Here is a 22,632-nt window from a genome sequence, read left to right on the forward strand (position 1 = left end):
TCTCTTCCACTTGGATCTTATTCTCTATTCTTATTTCTTATTTCTTCCCCTCAATTTTTTTCTGTAAATCTCTCTCTCAGTCCCTTCACATCCTTCACAAAGACTTCATGGTTTATCAACATCCTAATGACTGATCTCAACCTGAGCAGTTACAATGGAATATTCTGTGACCTCAAAGCAGTTTAGCAAGGTTATTGGGGTGGGTGGGGGGGAAGAATGTGGCAGGCTACGTTTTAGCCTATGTGATAGACTAATCTTCCATTCCACTCAAATTTAAACTGTTTGCTTCAATTCCCAAGAATAAGCAAAACTTAGCAATGACAACAGTATATTGCTTGTGTGTTCTTTGAGGTTTCCAGAAGCAATTACCCATAAGGTCATCTATTTTTCTTTCACATCAAGTGGTTCACATTTTGCAAAGTCTTTAATATCAGAAGGTGCATTCTGGAATGTCTAAAAGTCAGTCTTAATCCTACCAAAATGTATAATCATAATCTTGAGTTGTAAAGTGAAAGAATTTGCATCACCTATAATGAGCACTTATCTTTCGTGCACACAATACACAGCATCAAATTCCCATCACAGGTATTTCTCTTGGGACTGGATGGGGAATGAATTTTAAAGAGGTGTGATTGAATCCTAGGTTGGAAACAAATTCCAATGTCAACGTGTTTTTGCCACTGCATCTTCTCTTGCATTCCAGAAAAATAAAACCTAAAATATACTTGGAACACTGTCTAGACATTAATGGTTAACAAGCTAAACAAGGATGGATGTTGATGCATTCAAAATATGCACATTTATTTTGATCACTAAATGTTTTCAAAAGGAACCCTGAAGTTCATCCTCAAGGACGACTTTGGTACACTTTGGTCCTTGACTTGCGACCTCAACTAAGCTCAAAGTTTATGTTACTAAGCAAGATGGTTAAGTGAGTTTTGTTCCATTTTATGACCTTTCTTGCCACAGTTGTTAAGGGAATCACTGCAGTTGTTAAGTTAGGAATAATGTTGTTAAGTGACTCTGGCTTCTACCATTGACTTAAATTGCCAGAAAGTCGCAAAAGGTGATCACGTGACCCAGGGTGACTGCAACCACCATAAATACATGCCAGTTAAGAAGCGTCCAAATTTTGATCACATGACCACGAGGATACTGCAATGGTATGAAAAAGAGTCATAAGCCAGTGCTGTTCTAACTTCAAACAGTCACTAAACAAAAGGTTGTAAGTTGAAGACTACCGGTACTGTACTTTCAGACATTCATATGTTAGACGCGTCTTATGATAAGAGCACACAGATCTCTGCACATTGAATTGTTAGATGTGGGACTAGGTAAATGAAGTCAGGGGTTGCCAGCAATCACAGATTTCTTAAAAGGCAGATGGTGTTAATTAGAACTTTAACACAGAACCATGACATCGACATTTGATTTTAATAGGGGCAATACGTAGCAAAGTAGGCATTTCTAAATTTATAATTTACTAAAATTTCATCTTAACGCTGCAATTGCATCTGGCTACAATGAAATGAAATAGGACTTTCCAGGAAAGCTGGATAATTCTAATTAGAATTAGAATTCTAATTCTGATTCTAAAGCTGGATTAATTCTAAATTATCCTGTCCTTCCCACAGACACACATCATTTCCGCACCTTGAAAATATTTAAATAAGCTGAATTTACTTAGCTTAATTTGCTTCACAAATTAACGGATTTTTATCCCCACAGAAGCTACAAGATTCCCTACATCCCAAACACATTGCATTCAACACAAGACAGGCATCCTTCCCTGGTTTTTCAAAACAATCAGAATATCAAGTACTTGCTGCAATTACTGCAACAGATAGGTTTTTATGAACACCACATCTCTATTAAATTGTTATCCATCCCCCCAAAAAAGCATGGAACGCATCTTTCTCCTGTCCCCTTTCAGGGATTATTTTTATTTGCAGAAGTACTCTGTAATTTTGACCTGATCTATAGAGAGAAACTGACCCTCACTGCAACCCCAACTAATATGGGGGTAGGAGAAGCTATGCAACTACAGGGAATTGCTAAATGTAGAATAGAATAACAGAGTTGGAAGGGATCTTGTAGGTCATCTAGTCCAACCCCCTTCTTAGGCAAGAAACCCTATACCATTTCTGTCAGGTGGCAGTCCAGTCTCTTCTTGAAAGCTTCCAGTGATGAAGCTCCCATAATTTCTGAAGACAAGCTGTTCCATTGGTTGACTGTTCTCACTGTCAGAAAATTTCTCCTTATTTCTAGGTTGAATCTCTCCTTGATCAGTTTCCATCCATTATTCCTCGTCTGGCCTTCGGGTGCTTTGGAAAATAGATTGTCCCCCTCTTCTCTGTCTCCCCGATCCTTCTCTTCACTAGACTAGCTATGCCCAGTTCCTGTAACCGTTCTTTATATGTTTCAGCCTCCAGTCCCCTATCATCTGTGTTGCTCTTCTCTGTACTCTTTCTAGAGTCTCAGTATCTTTTTTGTAGTGTGGTGATCAAAACTGGATGCAGTATTCTAGTGTGGTCTTACTAAGGCTTTATAGAGTGGTATTAATACCCCACTTGATCTTGATTAGATCCCTCTGTTAATGCAACTTAGAATTGCAGTGGCTTTTTTGGCTGCTGCCGCAGACTGTTGGCTCATATTTAATTGATTGTCCACTAAGAATCTAAGATCCCTCACATAGTTATAGCTATTAAGCCAAATATCACCCAATCTATACATGTACTTTTTTCTGTTTTTCTGTTCCTGTTGTTTAGAAAGTGGTACTGTCACACAATTACAAATAGCAACTATAGCCCTCAAAACCACATCATTAAATACAATGGGCATGAGCCATATGGAGCAGCTCCACTGCCTGTTTGTGCCCCAGAGAATATCCCAGAATGAGCAGAGGTAAATATTTCAAATTATTTTAGAAGAATAAAAGAGCAAAATGATACCCTGATGATAAACTTCTTTACAGTAGTGGTCAAAATTGTGGAAACCTTTTGGGAAAAGTGTATTTTCTAAAACTAACTAATAACACCCCCTTTTTTTGTAGTAGTACCATAAAATTATATATCAATGGAAAGATAGTTTAATCAAGAATGTAATGCAATAACTTTTATGAAGGATTTGCTATTAGAATAGCAGTTACAGTATAAAGAAGAAAAGTGAAACACGTAGAAAAAAACGAGATATACAAAAATTATCACCATAGAAAAAATGAGATATACAAAAATTATCACCATAGAAAAAATGAGATATACAAAAATTATCACGTCAATTAATATTTAGTTCGGTAACTTTTAGCATGATTTACGCCCTTACAATATCTTCCCATGGAATGAAGCAAGTCTTTTAGTTCTGCAGCTGTTATAATGTGAAACCAAGATTGAATGATTGCTTCTATTAACTCGGTTTTATTGCTGGGTCACTTCTGACTAACAAGTTTCTTTATAGATTTTCAACTGGGTTGAGATCTGGGCTATTCCCAGGCCATTCTAGCAGTGGAATATCATTATCTTGAAACTCCCCAAAAAAGTGGTGTTATCAGCCATCAAACCTAAAAAATACACTTTTCCCAAAAGATTTCCACAATTTTGGTCACTACTGCAGGTGTAGTACAGGTAGTCCTTGACTTACGACCACAATTGAGCCCAAAATTTCTGCACTTAAGTGAGACATTTGTTAAGTGAATTTTGCCCCATTTTACCAACCTTTCTTTCCACAGTTGTTAAGTGAATCACTGCAGCAAGTAAGTTAGTAACACAGTTGTTAATTGAATCTTCGCTTCCCTCTTTGACTTGTCAAAAAGTCAAAAAGTCGCAAAAGGGAATCACATGACTCTGGGACACTGCATCCATCATAAATGTGAGTCAGCTGTCAAGCATCACATCATCATGAGGCTGCTATAAAGTTCATTTGTGTGAAAAACGATCATAAGTCACTCAGTGCTATTGTAACTTTGAATGGTCACTAAATGAACTGTTGTAAGTCGAGGAGTACCTGTATTCAAAAGTATGTCTTAATATACTGAATTCCCCCCTCCCAAATTAGACCAATTTTGCTCACTGGAAAAGAGATTTAAGGAGCCATACAATTCCTTTTTAAATAAATCTATATGAGCCTCGGTGCCATGCACTTGGTACAAAATCGAAAGCATCAATAGAGGCAATACACGTATATTAAAACAGTCATGGTAAAACAAAGATAACATCTATAGTGATTATTAAGTTAATGGCTGACATAGTATCTTCAAGTTCAAACATTGTTGTTTAACATTAACATAATGTTTAAGCATTAATTTGTTGCTTTTATTTCTTTAATTTTCTAGATTGGTGTTTTAAACCTTTTTGTGAGATTTTCAGAACAATTAAATAAATAAATATGTGGACAATGAAACAATTCTTTTTGAATGAAACCTTTCCCATCTAATCCATAGCCCTGAGATTTTCTGGTCATCTCCCATTCAACTGGCGACCCCATCCAATCCTGCTTAGCTTCTTAAGAACAACCAAGGTTGGCTAGACGCAGCTGTTCTCACTCTATGTGTATGAATGCCACAATTCAAAGAAAAGGGATCAGCCTAACTCAGTGGTTCTCAACCTTTTCTCCACCATGGACCCCCCCCCCTCCCCGGCCCTTTAAATATCTTTTGTGGCCACGGACCCCCAAGACTTTACTCAAGATTTAAATCATAACATTGCTTCAAGCCTTCATGGACATAGCACCCCTCCAGGGGTCTGTGGACCACAGGTTGAGAACCAATGGCAAAACTCACTTCACAACCTCCTTTCCTCTTGTACAGTATTGCTGAAACTGATTTCATCTTTTGTCCCCCACAAAAAACCCTGCCATTGTGGCAAAGATCAGAACCGCTAGTTTGTGTGACGAATGTGCAGTGCTTTCAATCGATTAACCGAAATCATTTTTTTTTCCTAACTGGCAGAAAAGAATATGAGCTGTGGTTCAAAAATCCAAAGTTGTCTAGGCAGACTCCTCAGCTTTCATCCAAATAACCTTAGATTTATAGCACAGAGACAAATTTCTCAAAGCAAGGCATTTCTCCCACGGGAAAGGTCTCGTGAGGATAATATTGTCTCCTATGTTCAACGTTATACAGGCGATTCAGGACCAAGCCCTTAAGTGAGTTGACATTGTAAATCTGCTGTGATGATCCCGGCATTCTTCAAAGCCAATGGGCTTCTCTGGAGACAGCTGTATGTTACAATGTCATTGCATTCTGCCACTTGCATCTGATACAGGTGCTGCATATAACTGCAACGTTTGATGATGACATCCTCCAATGCAAGTTATTAAATATGAAGACTTTCCTATCGGTCGTATATGACTCTGTTTTTGACTGGTGATTCGAACCCGAGCTGTCAGCTCTCCAGCTGAAATGCTCAGCATCTTCAACCACTGAGCCATCGCTCTTCAACATTACTTCAACATTATTATGGTTTGCTATCAGTGCCACTGCCAAAGCCTTGCGCTTGGACCCAAATTTAACTGAAAGCCAGTAGTGGGTTCCACTTACCTTTGCTAACGGTTCGGAACTTTGAGTGCGCAGATGACGCTTCTGTGCACGCGCAGAGTCTTCTGCATATGCGCAGAGCATCCGTGATGACGTCTGGGCGGGTGGGTGGAGCCTCCCGCTGCCACCACTATCAGTTCATCCGAACCGGGGTGAACCAGTAGAAACCCACCATTGCTGAAAGCCTTCCCATCTTTCCCATCATTTGAAAGCTGATTTATTTCTCTAGGAGGCCACAGCACGAGGCAACTTGTTTTTATCTTTTTATAGACGAGAACATGCCAACTGCTCGAGATTGCAACAGCTGTTCAGGAAAGGATTTTTTTTTTTCTATTCAGGTAATCAGTGTAAACTGTTTACGAGAGAACAATGTCTCCTCTGCTCACAATTCTGGAGAATATTTCTTCCACTTTTTGGTTCTGTTTTATGATTTGGGGGGGGGGGTTTTGGGTATCATGAAAAAGAAAAACATGAACATTTGAAATCCACAGAGTCTCAGGAATTCATTCAGGAAATTGTCTGACACAGACAACGATCATGAACTGCTTCTAAGGCTTAGCAATAATTCATCTTTCTTTATGTGTGAGTTCGTAACCTTTTCGTCTCTTTCGCTCTGATCACAACCGCATTGCCAAACAGCTTCATCAATTATCTATGGCTAAAAAGTGGACTCTAACATTTGGAGAGTGTTATTAATTGGCCTCGGTAGCGCCTAATGAGTTTGAAAGCTCCTACCTGCCGGTCCCCGAGGAGGATGGCTACTTGCGGACAACAATTTACAGCACACCATTAACACATATGCCAGGAACAGCCACTGAGATGGAAGCATTGATTTGGCACAGGAGCTCATCCTGCAGAAAAGGAGGGCAAGGGTGGGGGAAGGAAGCCATTGAGAATGAAAGAACAATAATAAATGCGGAACAGGGTAAAATACAAAGCAAAAGCTATAAAAAAAAAGGGGTGGGAGAGGAAAAGTTAATGAAGACTGGAAATTAAATGAAACGGATTAATAAAAACATAATACTTAAGGGGGTAGAATCACATTCACACCTAAACTGAGGTCAATTCTTAATCAGCCATGCTTTACAAAAAAGGATGAAGAACAGCACATCTTTTCTTTCTAATTTCTGTCTCTGGAGATGCTCTTTGTCTGTTTCCATTATGAGGCTGAAACTATGAGCTTTGTCTGGTTCATTCTCAGACTTTTGAAGACGCTTAGCCCATCACCAAATAACATCCAAAGGAGGCAATTTTGGGAATTTTGGGAAGGAGCCTATTCCAAGATCTCAAAATGCAAGTAGCCCACGACTTACAACTGTAATTGAACCCAAAATTTATGTTGCTAAGTGAGACATTTGCTAAGTGAGTTTTGCCCCATTTTATGACTTTTCTTGCCATAGTTGTTAAGTGAACCATTGCAGTTGTTAAGTTTATAACTCAGTTGTTAAGTGAATCTGACTCCCCCATTTGACTTAGCTTGCCAGAAGGTGTTCACATGATCTGGGGACGCTGCAACCATCATAAATATCAACCAGTTGCTGAGCAGCCAAATCATGTGGCCATAGGGATGCTGCCACGGTCATAAGTATGAAAAATGGTCATAAGTCACTTTTTTCAGTGATGATGTAACTTCAAACTGTCACTAAATGAACTGTTGTAAGTTGAAGACTACCTGTACCAGCACTGGGGGGGGAGCCTTTTTTTTCTCCCATTGATAAAGCAACTTTAGAAAATGGTGGGGATGATGCCCACTGATGCAGGAAAAAAAGATAACATCTGGGTACTAGAAATAATTCTGATCAGCTAGAACAGGGGTCTCCAACCTTGGTCCCTTTAAGACTTGTGGACTTCAACTCCCAGAGTCCCTCAGCCAGCAAAGCTGGCTGAGGAACTCTGGGAGTTGAAGTCTACAAGTCTTAAAGGGACCAAGGTTGGAGACCCCTGAGCTAGAAGACAGGACAATGAACAAACTCATTCATCTAAATCCTGATAAACAGGTGTTCTGTACCCATCCACAGCTGTTTTGGGAATAGGCAAAACTCAACAGGTGAAAATTTTTGAGAGAACACCTACAATCTACTTTCAAAATTCCAAAGGGACCAATAGAAAAACTTTACTAGCCTGTTGTACATTCTCAACAAAAAAGGGGAGGGGAGGGAGGTTCATAGAAAAAAGAGCAACCAAGATTTAGAATGTTTTGAATCTCTTCATTTCTACCTATTGATTGCCTAGATTGTTGCAGCCAAGATCAAAAATTAATGAGCAACAATTAATTAGAAATTGTTGTATGTCTGGATTAAAGATTTTTCCTGGTTACTGTTAATTAAAAAGTGCTTTTATAGTGAAACAGTATAATCAGGCAGTATAGATTCTATTGCCATAGAATATAATTTATTAATATCTCGCATTCATACGCAACATTATTTAAGAATTTGATTATATCAGGTTTTTCAAACCTGGCAACTTAAAGATGTACAGACTTCAACTCTCAGAATTCCCTAAGATGGCTGGCAAATTCTGAAAGTTGAAGTCCACATATCTTAAAGTTGCCAAGTTTGAAAAACCCCAGACTAAATAATCCTTCAATTCCTTCCAATGCATAGATTTTATGATTTAAAGGAATATTGAGCAAAAATCAAATAGAAACCTATTTGCAAACCTCCTCCCACCATAATCCTGCATGAAAAGTGTACAAAGGAAATACAACAACATATAGTACTGTGTTTCCCTGAAAATAAGACCCTGTCTTATATTTTTATGAACCCTGAAATAAGCACTTGGCCTTATTTTCAGGGAGGTCTTATTATTTTGGGGTGCATGGAACAAGACTGGCTCCTCTTGCCACCTCTTTTTCCCTAACCTTAACCAGAGGAAATGGTGGGGACTGGCTGTGCATGCACTTAAATATTTTGGGGAGGGCTTATTTTCGGGGGAGGGCTTATTTTTGGGGAAGGGCTTATTATCTGGGGAGGGCTTATTTTCAGGGAAACACGGTATATCCAACAACACATAGAAGTCTCCTATTTAAATATGATATTCAGTAAATTTGATAAAGATGAGATTTAGACTTTTAAGTCACCCAGAGTCACTTTGTAGGGGAGATGGGCAGCATAAATTTTTTTATAATAATAATTTTAAAAAACCTTGAACAATTTGGATTACTTTTTAGAAAAGATATTCTAAAGAAAAATTTCACTAGATGCTGCAGCCTCCGCTCCTCCCACCACCCCGCTAACTTCCTACCTTCCCGAGCCAACCCAGACAAATTCCCCTGGGAATGTTGTGGCCAGAAGTGGGAACTTCTCCAGCCTTCTTTGATCATGATGGCCAAAATCCGAGTGCAATTAAAAGTATTAGCCCTAAAATAACATTAGCATAATTCAAAATTCAAATAAAATAAAATAAAAATAATTCAAAAAAGCACTGCCCCCTAGAGTCAGGAACGACTAGCACATACGTGCGAGGGGAACCTTTATCTTTACCTAATTCAAAAATAAGCTGCAAAATCCCCACTCCCAAAATTTCCAGGCTCACTTAGCCTTCTATACCTCCTCCACATAAATTTTGTGGCCCCATTAAAGGTTGCAGGCTCAGGAATTCTGGGAGTTGAAGTACAGTTTGTAAAGGGCCTATAGTGGTCAATAAATGGCTGTAGGTCAAGGGGATTAGAAAGTCTGAGTGTTAATAAGTGGGGTTGATTATGATGGGAGGTATAAATCTTTCACCCTTTTTTATTAAGGATGGAAAGTTCATTGCACTCAATTAATCTTTTGGGGCCTCTGTAGAATTCCATGCCAGTCCCTAATCTTGAAGGTGAGGTAGCTACTGATAAGACAATCTTGCTCAGCGTTAAATGGTCAGCCAGCAGTGAGAGTGGGCTTCAGTTCCCATTATTATTATTAGTTAAATAGTATTTATTAAATTATTGTCATATAATAAAAGTTTGGGAGTTAATGAAATGTCATGAAGAGGTCAATGAGCTAAAGAGTTTTGAAACATCTGCTTTCGAAGGAGACAAACTACTTCAAAGAACTTTATTAAGCTTATGTTATCATCAAATATTTCAGAAATCTCAGGATCTGTTTAAAGGATTGGGGGCACTTCTTACCTTGATAGTTTTTCCAGATTTTTATTGCAGGTCAGCAATCTTAGCAGCAGGTACTTTCTGCCAGAAATGCAGATTCCCATTTGTAAATATATCCGAGCATTTCTGCACCCAAATTTTACTACACATCCAAAGCCTAGAGAAGAAACGGGATTGGGAAAATACTGTATTATTATTGAGGATATGGACTGGTTAAGATAGAAACTTTTTAAATTAAAACCATTGTTATACCAAAGAAAGATATAATAATCTCTTTCACATTGTTCACATGATTCTTCCAGATCTAGCTATGCACTAAGGTTTTTAGGAACCGTAATGACAACATGATAGTGATACATCTACCAGAGCCAGAAATATACCTAGCCTCCTAACAATTAAAAATGAACTAAATCTAAACTTGCAAATATTTCAACATCTTGCCAAATTTCAGGGACTTTTCAGAAGCTCTTAAGATGAGAATACTGACATCTCTACGCCTGAGTTTTATATCAGTAGTTGGACGTGCAGGAAGTCAACATCTGTACAAGAGGCAAGTATTATAATCCAAACCACACCCTTAGGTACATGTGTCAATGTTGCATACATACACAAAACAGGAAGAGCTTAGATTGTGATACTGCACCCACTCCCGCAGATGCCCATACACTCTATAATTCTTACATGTGAATTCCTTGTTCTCTTAACCAAGTGTTAAATACTGTTTGAAAACTAGCATTCAAGGCATAGTCAAGTAAGCTGCAATAAATTCAAGAAAATTTCCAATAAGATGGTCTCCACAGACATCAGCGAGAAAGTAGATACACATTTTCATAAATTCTGCACTTTCCTGTAGTTATTTATCTATCTATCTATGAGAATGAACATTTAGAGATGGTAACACTACTGTAATTTGTATGTTAACGATAATAAAATAAAAGAACAATGCATTAGACAAGAGTATAAAAGGTTGTATTATTATTACATACACAAAAATAACAGCTGCCAGTTCTTTAGATGATGTTAGCCTTCATATGCATCAAGTTTTTCTCAGGAACTTAGGATATTGTGATGTAGTGGATTAGTACAGTGGTCACCACTGGTGGTCCGTGGAAATTTTGATGGTCCGCAGAAAAATTATTTGCATTTTTTATATTGCTTGAAATCAGGGGTCCTCAAACTATGGACTCTTTCTCATGGTGGCTGCTTAGTTCCAACAACTGCTACCTGTTGGGGTCCTAAGGAGCCTGAGCGGGCAGGTGAGGAGTGGTTGGGAAGGGAGAGGCGAGTAGAGGCTGGTGAGGCGCCCCTTGACATGAATGGCATCGAGTTGCCACCCAGTCACATGACCACTTAGCCACGCCCACCCAGTCGGTCATTAGGCAGATCATATTAGTGGTCTGCAGGATTGAAAATTATGAATTTAGTGGTCCTTGAGGTCCGAAAGGTTGATAACCTCTGGTTTAGTATATGTGCAGATCTCAGCAGTGTGGTCTTTTGTAATTGAGAGGTGAAGATTTTGTCAATGTGCAGATGATGATGATGATGATTAGCCTCTGTCACACAGTCAACCAGATGTTTAGATTGGATCCAGCATTTTTATATACCTACAGAATCCTTCCCGGGATAAGCAGATATTGTTTAATAAGATTAAAGGCATTGTCACAGGACGTAAGCTCTTTCTGAGTAAAGCTGTTTTTTTTGCAATTGACTGATGGTGCTTTTATCAATGCTGGCGGTGTTCAAGTGATGTTTTGGGATTGCACCCAAGGCACGCAACACTATTGATACTTTCCTTTGCCTCAGTCATTCAGCTAGATGATTTTCTATGCTGCCAAATCTTTTCAGAATTATTAATTTTGCTATTCTGCTCCCTGGATTGCAGAGGTTATTGTACCTGCAGGATTCTTAATCCATGTGTCTTCTTCAGGCTAAACTCCTTTGAATGCCCAACTGATCATGTGCTCTTCCATAATCAGAGCCAAGGTGGGTTTCAGCCGGTTCTGACCGGTTCTTGCGAACTGGTATTGGAAATTTTGAGTAGTTCGGAGAACCCGGTAAATACCACATCTGCCAGGCCCCGCCCCCAATCTATTCACTGCCTCCCAGTCTCCCAGCTGATTGGCTAGAAGGAAAAAATCAGGGCTCGCTTTTCAGCCAGGAGATTGCTTGGCAAAGAAGTGGGGGGAAAGGAGGCCGTCACTTTAAACTGACAAGCCAAGAAGCAGCTGCTGGAAGGAAGTTTTTACTTGCAGAAGAGAAGTGATATTCAGCAGTTTGTTTCTGGGTCAGCTGAACAACAAACTGGATTGGAGGAAGGATTCTTATATGGTTCTATGGTTTTGAAGTTTTGGGGTTTGTGCAACATGGGCTTTGTGTTTCTAAAAAGGTTTTGGCGATTTCCATTGTGAAATATCCTGTCTTGAATTCAGAGTTTTCTGCCTGCTTGCAAATGGAGCCGAACTTCCGGCTTCCACTTTCTATTATCTCTAAGCACCAGTAGCTGTTTTCTTCCTACAAAGTTTCCTTTATGCAGCTGGCAGGAATATGGAATGAGCCTCAGGCAGGTTCCCTTGTTAGCAGCTTGATTTTTCCTTGCTTTTCTGGGAGCCTTTTCTTATGAATAATATTTTATTTGGGGAAATTAAGAGGGGCGAGTTTGATTCCTTCCCAGAGCAGGTTAGTGGGGTGAGGAGGGAATGAGGATTTTGAAGTATCCTTCCCCAGAAGTGGGGAGGGAATGGGGATTTTGCAGTATCCTTCCCCCGTCACGTCCACCAAGCCACACCCACCAAGCTACACCATGCCCACCAAGCCACACCCACAGAACCAGTAGTAAAAAATTTTGAAATCCACCACTGAATCAGAGGGGCATTTCCAGAAGTACTGATGATTCTTCTTTGTGTCTCCACAGAGAAAAGAATTCAATTTTCAGTCACCCATTATACTTAAGTCACAAAGACACACTAAACCATGTGTTGGAGTCATTTAAGATGCAAACTGAAGCAATACTCTACTTGCCAGATCACAGCAGCCATTTCACTTCACTTTGAATGTTCCTCTGCATTCTCTGTATGCACAGAAGCTGCTTGCCTCGAAACAAAGTGGTTGTGTGAGGTGGCCTGGCTCTGACTCAACTTTTAGTGACCTCCTCCAGCACTTTCCTTCAAGCGCTAAAGTCGATCAACAGCAGGCTCTTTTGCATAGGCCAGTTAACAAATAAGATATATGTATACCCATGCAATATCCCACAGAGAATTCTCAGGTGAGTTTTAGAGAAGTATGGATGCTATAAGTAGCGTTGAACTGCAACATCTAAATGTGTTCCAAGAAAATCAGCAATGGATTTCTTCTACATTCCTAATCCATCTTCTCTAAATTAATCCCTAGCTGCGTTCATGTGTGTGGAAAGAGCGGAAGCCATCGTTGGACCTGGCCGGACGCAAGGCAACGCAACACGAAGCGAGACCAGTGGAGGAGCCCAGAAGAGCCAGCAACCTGAGTGCCGCTAGTCAGACAGTATAGCCAAGGTGCACCAAGGAGAGGCATGCAAGAGCTGAAGAGAATGAGCTAGCAATTTAGAATATCCGGACCATATTGTATCTAGTATTCATAGATTTCCCTGACATTGTAGGCCATGTGCTAAATAAATAAAATAAATAATAAATTGATCCCAGACCAAAGTGCCATGCATTGTTGTGACCCAGGCCCAAGTAGGTAGTACGAAACTCAGTCAGTGTAAAAACAAACAAACTTTATTAGAACAGCTGAGAATTAATACATTCTCAGCATAGTTCAGCTAAATTAAAGCAAATTACTCCCAACACAATTCCTCAGTCCTAACACCAACCTTGGTCCAATTAGGCAAACTGCCAAAGGCTTTTCTTGGCAAAAGTTCAGAAGAAACCAATATAAAACAAATGCAACAAGACAAAGCTATCAACATTGTTTTTCAGCAAAGAATCCAAACGCTGCTGCTGGTCTTTTAAGCCTTATGGGAAGGGCCAATCATCTCTTGGCCCTACTCCTGAGTTGTCCTCTTTGCTTGAGCTGCTCTTGCCTGCTGGCAGCTCTTCTCATGTGTGCATTAGGAACAGGCTCCTCCTGTTCCTCTGCCTCACTACTGTCAGCCTCTGGAGGCTCTGGAATCCGCACCTCACTCCCCGATGGCCCTAGCCCCACCTCTGCCTCCAACGCAGAGCCCTCATCCAGGCCTTCCCCAGCCTCCAGGACTGACCCATGTTCTTCCTCAGCCTCGTCACTGTCTGACTCCGTTGCCAGCTCCGCAGGCTGCTGGCAGACCACAACATGCATATACATTCCTCTCCAAGCATATAATACTGATAAAATCTTCAATCTCCCCACTCTCCCCCATCTCATAATTCATTTCCTCAAATAGCCTAAAGTATCATGGAGAAAGTAGCAATTAAAACCTGTCATTCCCAACCTATACTTATGACCGCTGGAGAAATGCAACAGGTTGGTTGCCACATTTCATTAAAAGAGACAATTCTGTCATGTTTATTTCCTGAGCCAATGTGTGTAACTATTATGGGGGCGGGGGGGGGGAATGGACTGTATAATTCATTATTATAAGCCTGACTTGAATTGAGCTCCTGGTAGCTGAAGGTCAAGTTGAGCCCAGGGACTGGAGAGGGAGGAACAATAAACAGTTGCAACAAAAGCTTCTGCATTTCTATGAGATGGAAGGAGCTTTGCTGGCTCATTATTTTGTGGGACATATGTCAGTAAAGACCACTGGGACTTCTTTGCCAGCCATTTCTCAAACCAAAGACCTGCTTGTAGTGATGGGATTCAAGGAAACACAGATCCAATGTAGCTCGGAAGACCCCCTGGCAATTATCTTGAACCAGCTGCATGACCAGATGTGTATCCGCTACCTGAACTTTTCCCACATAAATAGAAAGCACTAAGGCCCCTACTCTGCATCCCATTTTATTACTGCCTATTAAATTGGATTGGCAGTGTGAGATGAAGTGAGAAGACAAGAGGGTTCACTTGGGGAATATGCGAAGGACTGCCAAGGCAGGAAATATGACATCCCATCCTGCTACTTCAGCTCCTGACAAATGGAATAGCGGCTTTGATTTATTTGACCTGATCAATTATATCTGGGAGGCGCACAGCAGAAGCACGAACACTGGTAGGTCAGGTTGATCAGTGACTGCTCCTGCATTCCGGGTTGCATAAAAGGAACTCTGTTTTTCTTTTTCTTCTCTCTCTCTCTCAAACATCTTGGCTCAAACCATGCCAAACAAATAGCAGAGGCATCAGAAATACATGCTGTTTCTTTTCTTCCTTCCTTTGCTTTCATACCACTCATGTAAATTTGAGGGTAGCGATCATTTATCTTTCTTCAGCACCAACAAACTTGGTTTTTTTTTTTTCCCATGAAACAACCCAACATAATTGTCTCTTTCAATCAGAGCTACAGCTTGAGCCGGGTCTCAAACAGAGAGGATAAGAGATGCATGGCCAAATAGGTAGTATATGTGCTCCCTATTCTCCTTATTAGAGAATTATGGCTCTGTGATTATCAAATTCTTTTATCTGTTTTATGGTACTAAGTTATGATTTTAATATAACCAAGAATTGTTCTGGGATGGATGGATGGATGGATGGATGGATGGATGGATATAAGGTATACAGGTAGGCACAGAGAGAGAGAAAGAGACAGACAGACACAAAGACACAGACACAAACACAAGCACAAACACAAACACAGATAAATTTCCAACCTTGAGATCCCAGTCCTACTGATTGGAGCTGATAAGTGAAAACTGTGAATGATCCTATAGGGAGGTGGGCAACTAAAAACCTCACTTCAAAACATCTTCACCAATATTGTTGAACAGGGTAAAAAAAAAGTCTGCAACCTCAAAATAAAGCCTGAAAAATCTAAAGAATGCAACACGACTGCTTGTCCTTCTTAAAATTTCTCTCCGCTAGGGAAAGGACGACAAATAGTACCCATGTTCTTCCTAATGATAAACATGCCCTGAAAAATGTATAAAAATAAATATTTCATAAATGCTTGAAGCAGAGAACAGAATGCCTGATTTTGCTACATGTATTGATAAAATCTGTACCCCACCCACATTTTCACTGGTTTAAAAAAAAAAAACAATCCCAAAATGGAAAGAAACTTAAAGTAAATAAGAGTAGCATCCAGAATAAGACCAGAAGCATGTGTGTAAGAGGAAAATCCTGCTGGATGAGGTGTTGTTGTTTCTTTTTTGGATAGAGTACTGCTTACACTAGACGTGGCTATTCTGGGAAAGCCTGTAATGACTCACACACATAGTATAAACACCACAATCTCTCCTGACCTTCTGGAGCACTGAGGGTTTTAACTGCAGCCAGTCCCTTGAGCATTGGTGTCATGGTAAAATAAAGTTATTAATTAGCAGTCATGTTTATGCTTTCGATGATTCACACAGGCCCTTCCCCCAAATGTGTGGCCTGCAGAAAGAGGCAACCTGACAGCTACCCAAGTTGAGTTCTTGTTCCTGTACTGTAACTTTTACAGACACAACAGTGAGTCCCACCCTTTTACTGGTGTAACTAGAATAACGGTTACTTTGATAGGATTGATTTTTACTGTAGAGCAGGGTGTCAAACTGGATTTCTTCGAGGGCCGGATCAGCATTGTAATTCTCCTCCGCGGGCCAGCCAGGGGGGAGGAGGAGGGGGCGGGAGAGACGGGATAGGTGTCTCCTGCAGCACCCTGTGTCAGGGTTCCAAGTAACACCCCCAACAAAATCAAACTCCGAGGCTTGAAGTTCCTCAAACCTAACTTTTATTAGAAGTTATTGTCATATTGGCACATCTGGGAAAACCCGAATCTGAAAGCTTCCGGGTTTTCCTCACCCAAAAGGAAGTTCAAGGCCTTGCCCGTATTTCCCACATGTCCACCACAGTTCCAATCAGTTCTTCCTTGAACAGAAGACATCCTCCAATTTCTTTTTTGCACAGCTGCTGGATACCATGGCCTTGAACTTCTATAGAGAATTTTGTGATGGCTAAATCTACTTCACTCTTGTAATCCCCCCTCCCAACTTCCTACGGTAGGATTGTGGCAGGACTGGACCCTGAAGGCACAAAGGTTCCAGCACATGGGTTCCAGCCATGACACCCTGCCGGCCAAAATGGGGCATGGAGGGGCGGCTCTGTGCGTCCCCCCACAGCCCTTCCGGAGGCCTGGATGGCCTCCTGCAGCACTTTTCAGGCCAAAATGAGGCTTTCTAGGCAGAAAACGGGGCACAGGGGATGCGCATGGGCCCCTGCACCCCATTTTGGCTGCCAGAGGCACGCAAACCAGTCTTTTGCTATTTCCAGGCCGGCCCCACGGGCCAGATTTAAGCACCCCTGAGGAGTTTGACACCCCTGCTGTAGGAACATTCTGATTGGTTCTTATATTTACCTGTTAGGCTTCCCCATTCAGTGCATTATAGTCCTGACAGCATGATTCATAATTGGTTTTTATTTACGCGACACACTAAGAGGAAGCTGCCCAGATTCAGGCAATACATAAACTTGAAGGTTCAAATGAGCAATTTGACCCAGGAAGCGTTAATATTGCAACAAAATTATTGGGGCTTAAGGTTCAAGAAGAGCATTTTACCTTTTGATTATAATGACTTTCTAAATCACAACATTCTTTAAAGCTAATTGCTGCTTTTCCCATCAAGATGTATATATTATGAAATGCCTTTTCTAGCCCTCTATAATCATTTATTCTCAATACAATTTTACACACACACACACACACACAAACAAACACACATGCATAATCATCATGTTTAATGGGTGTAATATTTTACCCAGACACACGCCAAGCAATTAAATATGAATGTGGATTTGAATATGAATATTCAATATGAATGTGGATTTAATCTGAATTATTCCCCAGTTTGTCTTCATGTTTTAAAATAAGCAGTCCACTGCTTGTTCTTACTCCCTCTACAGTATCACCATTTTAAGAAGTGCTTTGTAACATTTATAACTATGAAATAAACAAGTATACCATGTTTGCAACGTTTACAAAATGAAGGCTATTAAAAAGCAGCTGAGAAAGAATCTATTATCACCAAATGTTATGTAAATGAACTACATTTTCCAAGAAATGTTAGAAAAAGGGGGGAAATCAACTCATGCTACTATTGTTCAGGTAGCTTTAAAAATCATCAAAGCAAAAAAATAACAAAGTAAAACAAAAATGCACTTACCAAATCCTTAACATAATCTGCTGTCCAAGTCAGACTGTCCTTTAATAGCCTAAACAAACGTGAACTGTAATGGATAGTTAACATCGAATCCCTAAAGGCCAATTAGCTCTGTTTCTGTTCTACTTTTTTAAATGATTGGACCATTTTTTTAAAAAAAAGTGCTTTAGCCCTAACTTCATGTACAGCGAAAGGATTTCCCTGAATGTGAAAAAATAAAAATTAAAAAAACAATACCTGCTCTTGAGTTATCATGATTTGGTTCCTTAGCTTTCTCTTTTCTGATAAAAAAAATATTGCCCATGAATTAGAGGTGGGTTTCAGCAGGTTCTGACCAGTTCTGGAGAACTGGTAGCGGAAATTTTGATTAGTTTGGAAAACTGGTAGTAAAAATTCTGACTGACCCCACCCCCATCTATTCTCTTCCTCCCAAGTCCCAGCTGATTCTGTTAATGTAATCTTACAATAAAAATAATTCTTGTCTATATTAATAGAAATATATTTTTAAAAACTGCTTTAATATAACTGGAACCATGAAGAAAAAAACAGAACACAAATGTATACACACAGATGCACACAAGTAAAACATGAAAAAAATACAAAAATACAATAACTTAAATTTTATAAATAAATAAAAAATAACTTATGTTTTTAAATAACAGGTTAAACTTTGACTGTCCCAAAACCATCCTGTTCAGTCTCTCATTATGTCAGTGAAGGAACTATTCAAAGGCTGACGATACATGTCATCAAGCCAAAACGTTGCTGTCTGGTGCACAAATGTCTTCCCAAGAACAGTCTTTTTGCAATATTCAAACAGATCCAAAGCTCTCCATAAGCAGATAATTCCAAATTTGGGGGACTATAATTCAACAATTAATTAAACCTTTAAATCTCATCCTTGAACCTGATTCACCGTATTAAGGATATTCAATCAAAATAGAACGACCAGAGGGCATGACCAAATCAATTACGATGATCTTCATTTGTCCTGCTGCTTTCATTAACATCTCTTTGTCACAATTACAGGCTTCCAAGGGATTTCCAGGAATCGCTGAGACAGGATGAGAAAGGAGCTCCAAAAAAACCAGCAGGTGTCTGAACCCCTATGTGCCCATGAACACATCCTCTCAACACATGCCAGGTTTTCCTTCCTTAATTTTCATTTTCAAAAGGTTGCTTTAATTAAAAACAATAATAATTGAATAAGAAGCTGGGCTGCCACAAAGCCTTTGAAGTCTATCGGTTCTTAAGAGAGCTTGTAGCCCCTGCCTGGTTTTATATGCCATCTTAGAAGATACAAACAATTGGCCGGTGCCTTATTTAGATGTCTCTCCCTCTGGCCAAGAAAATGACAAGACTAAGCTAAGAAAGCAGAGCATATATTGGGAAGTAGGAAACAGCTTCATCAACTGAGCTTTTAACGAAGTATTATTTTGTCTGGTCAGAGCTACCAAAGTAGCTATCTTGGGAAGCCATCTCTGCCAATGGTTGCCATTCTTGGGGAATATACATAATCCAGTCTAAATGTGCCTACCAACTCCAGAGTGTTGTCATCCTGATTCTGTTTCTTCATAAATCGAATATTTCTGATGAGGAGAATATTATGCATGTAGAAACCTCTTATCTGCCTGAATAGACACGGATGGTATGTATGGCTATGCAAATCCTTAGAAAGAGATATTTTGGAGCCCATATGAAGCATCTCTTTTTTAATAATTAAATCAGCTACAGGATAGTCCTTGATTTGCCTAGCGATATTACAATGGCACCAAAAGGGAATTATGACTGGTCCTTGCACTTATGACCACTGCAGCATGCCCATGGTCACATGATTAAAATTTAGGAGCTTGGAAACCACCATGTGTTTACATTGGCTGCAGACTGGTTTGTGGCCTTCCCAGTTGGCTTTTGAGGGAAGCCAGATTTGCTTAACCATCACATCTTAATAACCAACTTAAACTGGTTGTAACTTACAATTGTGGATGTAAGTCAAGGACTACCTGTACTTCAGAAGCTTCCATTGGTCTCCACACTGTGTTTCATTGCTTTACATGTTTAGCCTGCTAAGAGTACAGGGTAATCGCCACTATGCATACGCATCTCCCTTTAGTGCAGCATTTTCTTCATAATTCTGAACCTTACTTTCAGACGAATTTTTTTAAAAAAATCCACTATATGGACCTTCAATGAAGCACGTAGACTTTTAAAGTCAATTCTGAGCAACCTGACACCAAAGTAGAATTGTCAGTTTGTCAGGAATCTACAGGCCCATCAAGCTTTCTGAACAGTAGGTATTAACAGGTGTTTTTAACAGTCACATTTGTGGCATAAAATGTTCCAGGCTCAGAGCAATTTTCTCTCCAATATGTTCGGTCTAAAGTGCTGTTGCCATTTTTAATAAATCTGCTCATTTGATAACACTGAGACAGATTTGCACAATTGGAGGCCCCCGTGGTTAGAACAGTCCTTTTGAACACTCCTAAATTCCACTAAAAGTTGCCCCCCCCAGGGTAATTTATAGCGTGATACAAAAGGGGGAAATTGGGGGAAAAAGAGGGAAGCACATTGAAAATGTAGATGAGAAAAAAAACATCACAATATAGTTAATCCTCAAGTTACAAGCATTCATTTACAAACATTCATTTATTAAAAGTTACAACGGTGCTGAAAAAAAGTGGCTTAGGGCCATTTTTCACACATATGACCCTTGTAGCATACCCATGATCCCATGATAAAAATCTGGATGCTTGTCAAGTGGACTGTATTTATGGCAAATGCAGGGTCCCGGCTCATGTGATCACCTTTTGACACCTTCTGACAGGTGGAAAGCCCAGAATCACTGTCTTACTAATAACTGCAATGATTTACTTAATAACTGTGTCAGGAAAGATTGTAAAATGGGGGGAAACTCACTTAACAACTCTCTTGTTCAGCAACTGAAATCTTGAGGCTCAATTGTGGTCATAAGTCGAGGACTACCTGCAATTAAGCATCAGTATTATTTTAATTGATTCAACTCTTTGTTTCATTTTTTACACATACTTTTATAGTGATGACCATCGTCAGCAGATTCTGAGATTTAAAAGAAACAGTGATATGAACAAAAAACAAAAACAACCCTCCATTCTCTCTTTTTCATACAAAGCATTTGGATAAAGGACAGTACCATGGAATTCACAGGCAGCTACTCTATATGCAACTTTCCTGCTGGAGCTCATTTAACCCCTGTGTAGTGGGAATGGCCTTGGGGGAGGGGAAGGGAAGAAGAGGTCCTGTGTAGGAACAACCAGATCAATGGGGACGGGGGGGGGGGGGGAGAGCCCAAAGCTGCATAACAGAAAGGAAGTCAGGATCCTCCCTAACTTATCAGGCTGTAAAAAGAGATGGCGAGATATTTGTGCTTTCAGACTTATGAGATTCTTTAAATATAGCCTTGCAATAAAGTAGAATTAGTTTTCATCTGATCATGTTTCCAGGACACCCTGGGCCACAAGTTCTCTATAACTGTGCCTTAAATCTCTTTTAATAAGGGATTTGATTTGTTATCGGTAGGGTTATGTGCCTGCAGATGTTGATGTCACAGTTTCAAACCAAGCCAGCAAGAGAAGAGGCCACACTGTTGCCACACTGCGCAGAACGGGTCTCTTTACTGAAGTCTCACTTGGCACGTGGTGAACAATACAAGTAAAAGGATTTCTAGCCAGCATTACTGACTTCTGCTAACCAGCTGGCTATACACTCAGCAGGCCCCATCCTCCTGTTCCGGGCTGGCTCTAGCAAGTACTTTTTGGGCCGGCCTCCAGCAAGTACTCTTCAGGTGTGGATGGCTTCTGAACTGACTGCAGCTGGCTTGCCTTTCTGGCTCCACTCCCAGCATGAGTCCCATCACCCGACACCCCATTTGTGACCCCCATGCACCCCCTTCCCCTGCGCGTGTGTGGCAACTCCGAAATGGCGCATTGTGGCAACTTTGAACAGCGCGCTGTCTTGGATGTTGACAGATGATTGACAACGACAAAGATGATGATTTAGGTGGAATTGTTTTAACTGCTTTTTTGTTGGTTATTTTGCTTTATTTATAATTTATAATTACATTTGTATACCGCCCTTCTCCCAAAGGACTCAGGGTGGTTCACAGCCAGTTAAAAAATACAATAAATACAAATTAAAAACAGACTAAAATTTATATAAATAGTGGCCAAAATATTAAAAACTAAACAATATGAAAACTAAAACCCCATTTAAAATTACTTATTCAGGCTAGCCCAGCTCGATGGAATAAAAGAGTCTTCAGCTCACAGCGGAAGGTCCGAAGGTTGGGGAGTTGGCAGAGCCCCGGAGGCAGCTCAGCATTTTGTTTTAAAGTTTTCTATGTGTTTTCTATGTGAACCATTGAAGTTGTTTTAAAATATGATGACATACAAGCATTGCAAATAAATAGGACAAGGACCATCTGTGAACAAAACATATTTTCTACTATTCAGTTATGACTAGCTCCAATTTCTAAGTCAGAACAGTGATTTAGGCTTTGGTGGTGCCATAGCTCCTCACCACTGAGCTGGTCAATAACAAATTATTTTCTACCAAATAAAAAAAATTGGGGAACTTGAACCATCTAAAAAAACAATAAATCCTCAGGGATATTGAAAATTAACATTCAGCAAAGACTAAACGATTATCATGTTGACCTCCTGCTGCACTTTTGCAGGAGCAAAACCCCATGTGTTCTAGGTTCAGCGTGCACACTATGTACTGCATCTAGTAGGTATAGA

At 40.0% G+C, this 22,632-nt stretch overlaps 1 protein-coding gene across 1 annotated transcript in view; it reads right to left on the minus strand.

Annotated features, from left to right (window-relative positions):
* The window catches only part of TAFA4 (TAFA chemokine like family member 4), a 196,151-nt gene that overhangs the window by 124,349 nt on the left and 49,170 nt on the right, over positions 1-22,632 (minus strand). Inside the window, exons 2-3 of the mRNA XM_058166818.1 lie at positions 9,639-9,771; positions 6,266-6,381 (exon numbers count right to left, since the gene is read on the minus strand). Coding sequence (XP_058022801.1) covers positions 6,266-6,381; positions 9,639-9,718 — 196 coding nt within the window. The 5' untranslated portion in view covers positions 9,719-9,771. The remainder of the gene's footprint in view (positions 1-6,265; positions 6,382-9,638; positions 9,772-22,632) is intronic.

This window comes from Ahaetulla prasina, chromosome 2 (genome assembly GCF_028640845.1).
Source record: "Ahaetulla prasina isolate Xishuangbanna chromosome 2, ASM2864084v1, whole genome shotgun sequence".
In the NCBI taxonomy this organism is placed as follows: Eukaryota; Metazoa; Chordata; class Lepidosauria; order Squamata; family Colubridae; genus Ahaetulla; species Ahaetulla prasina.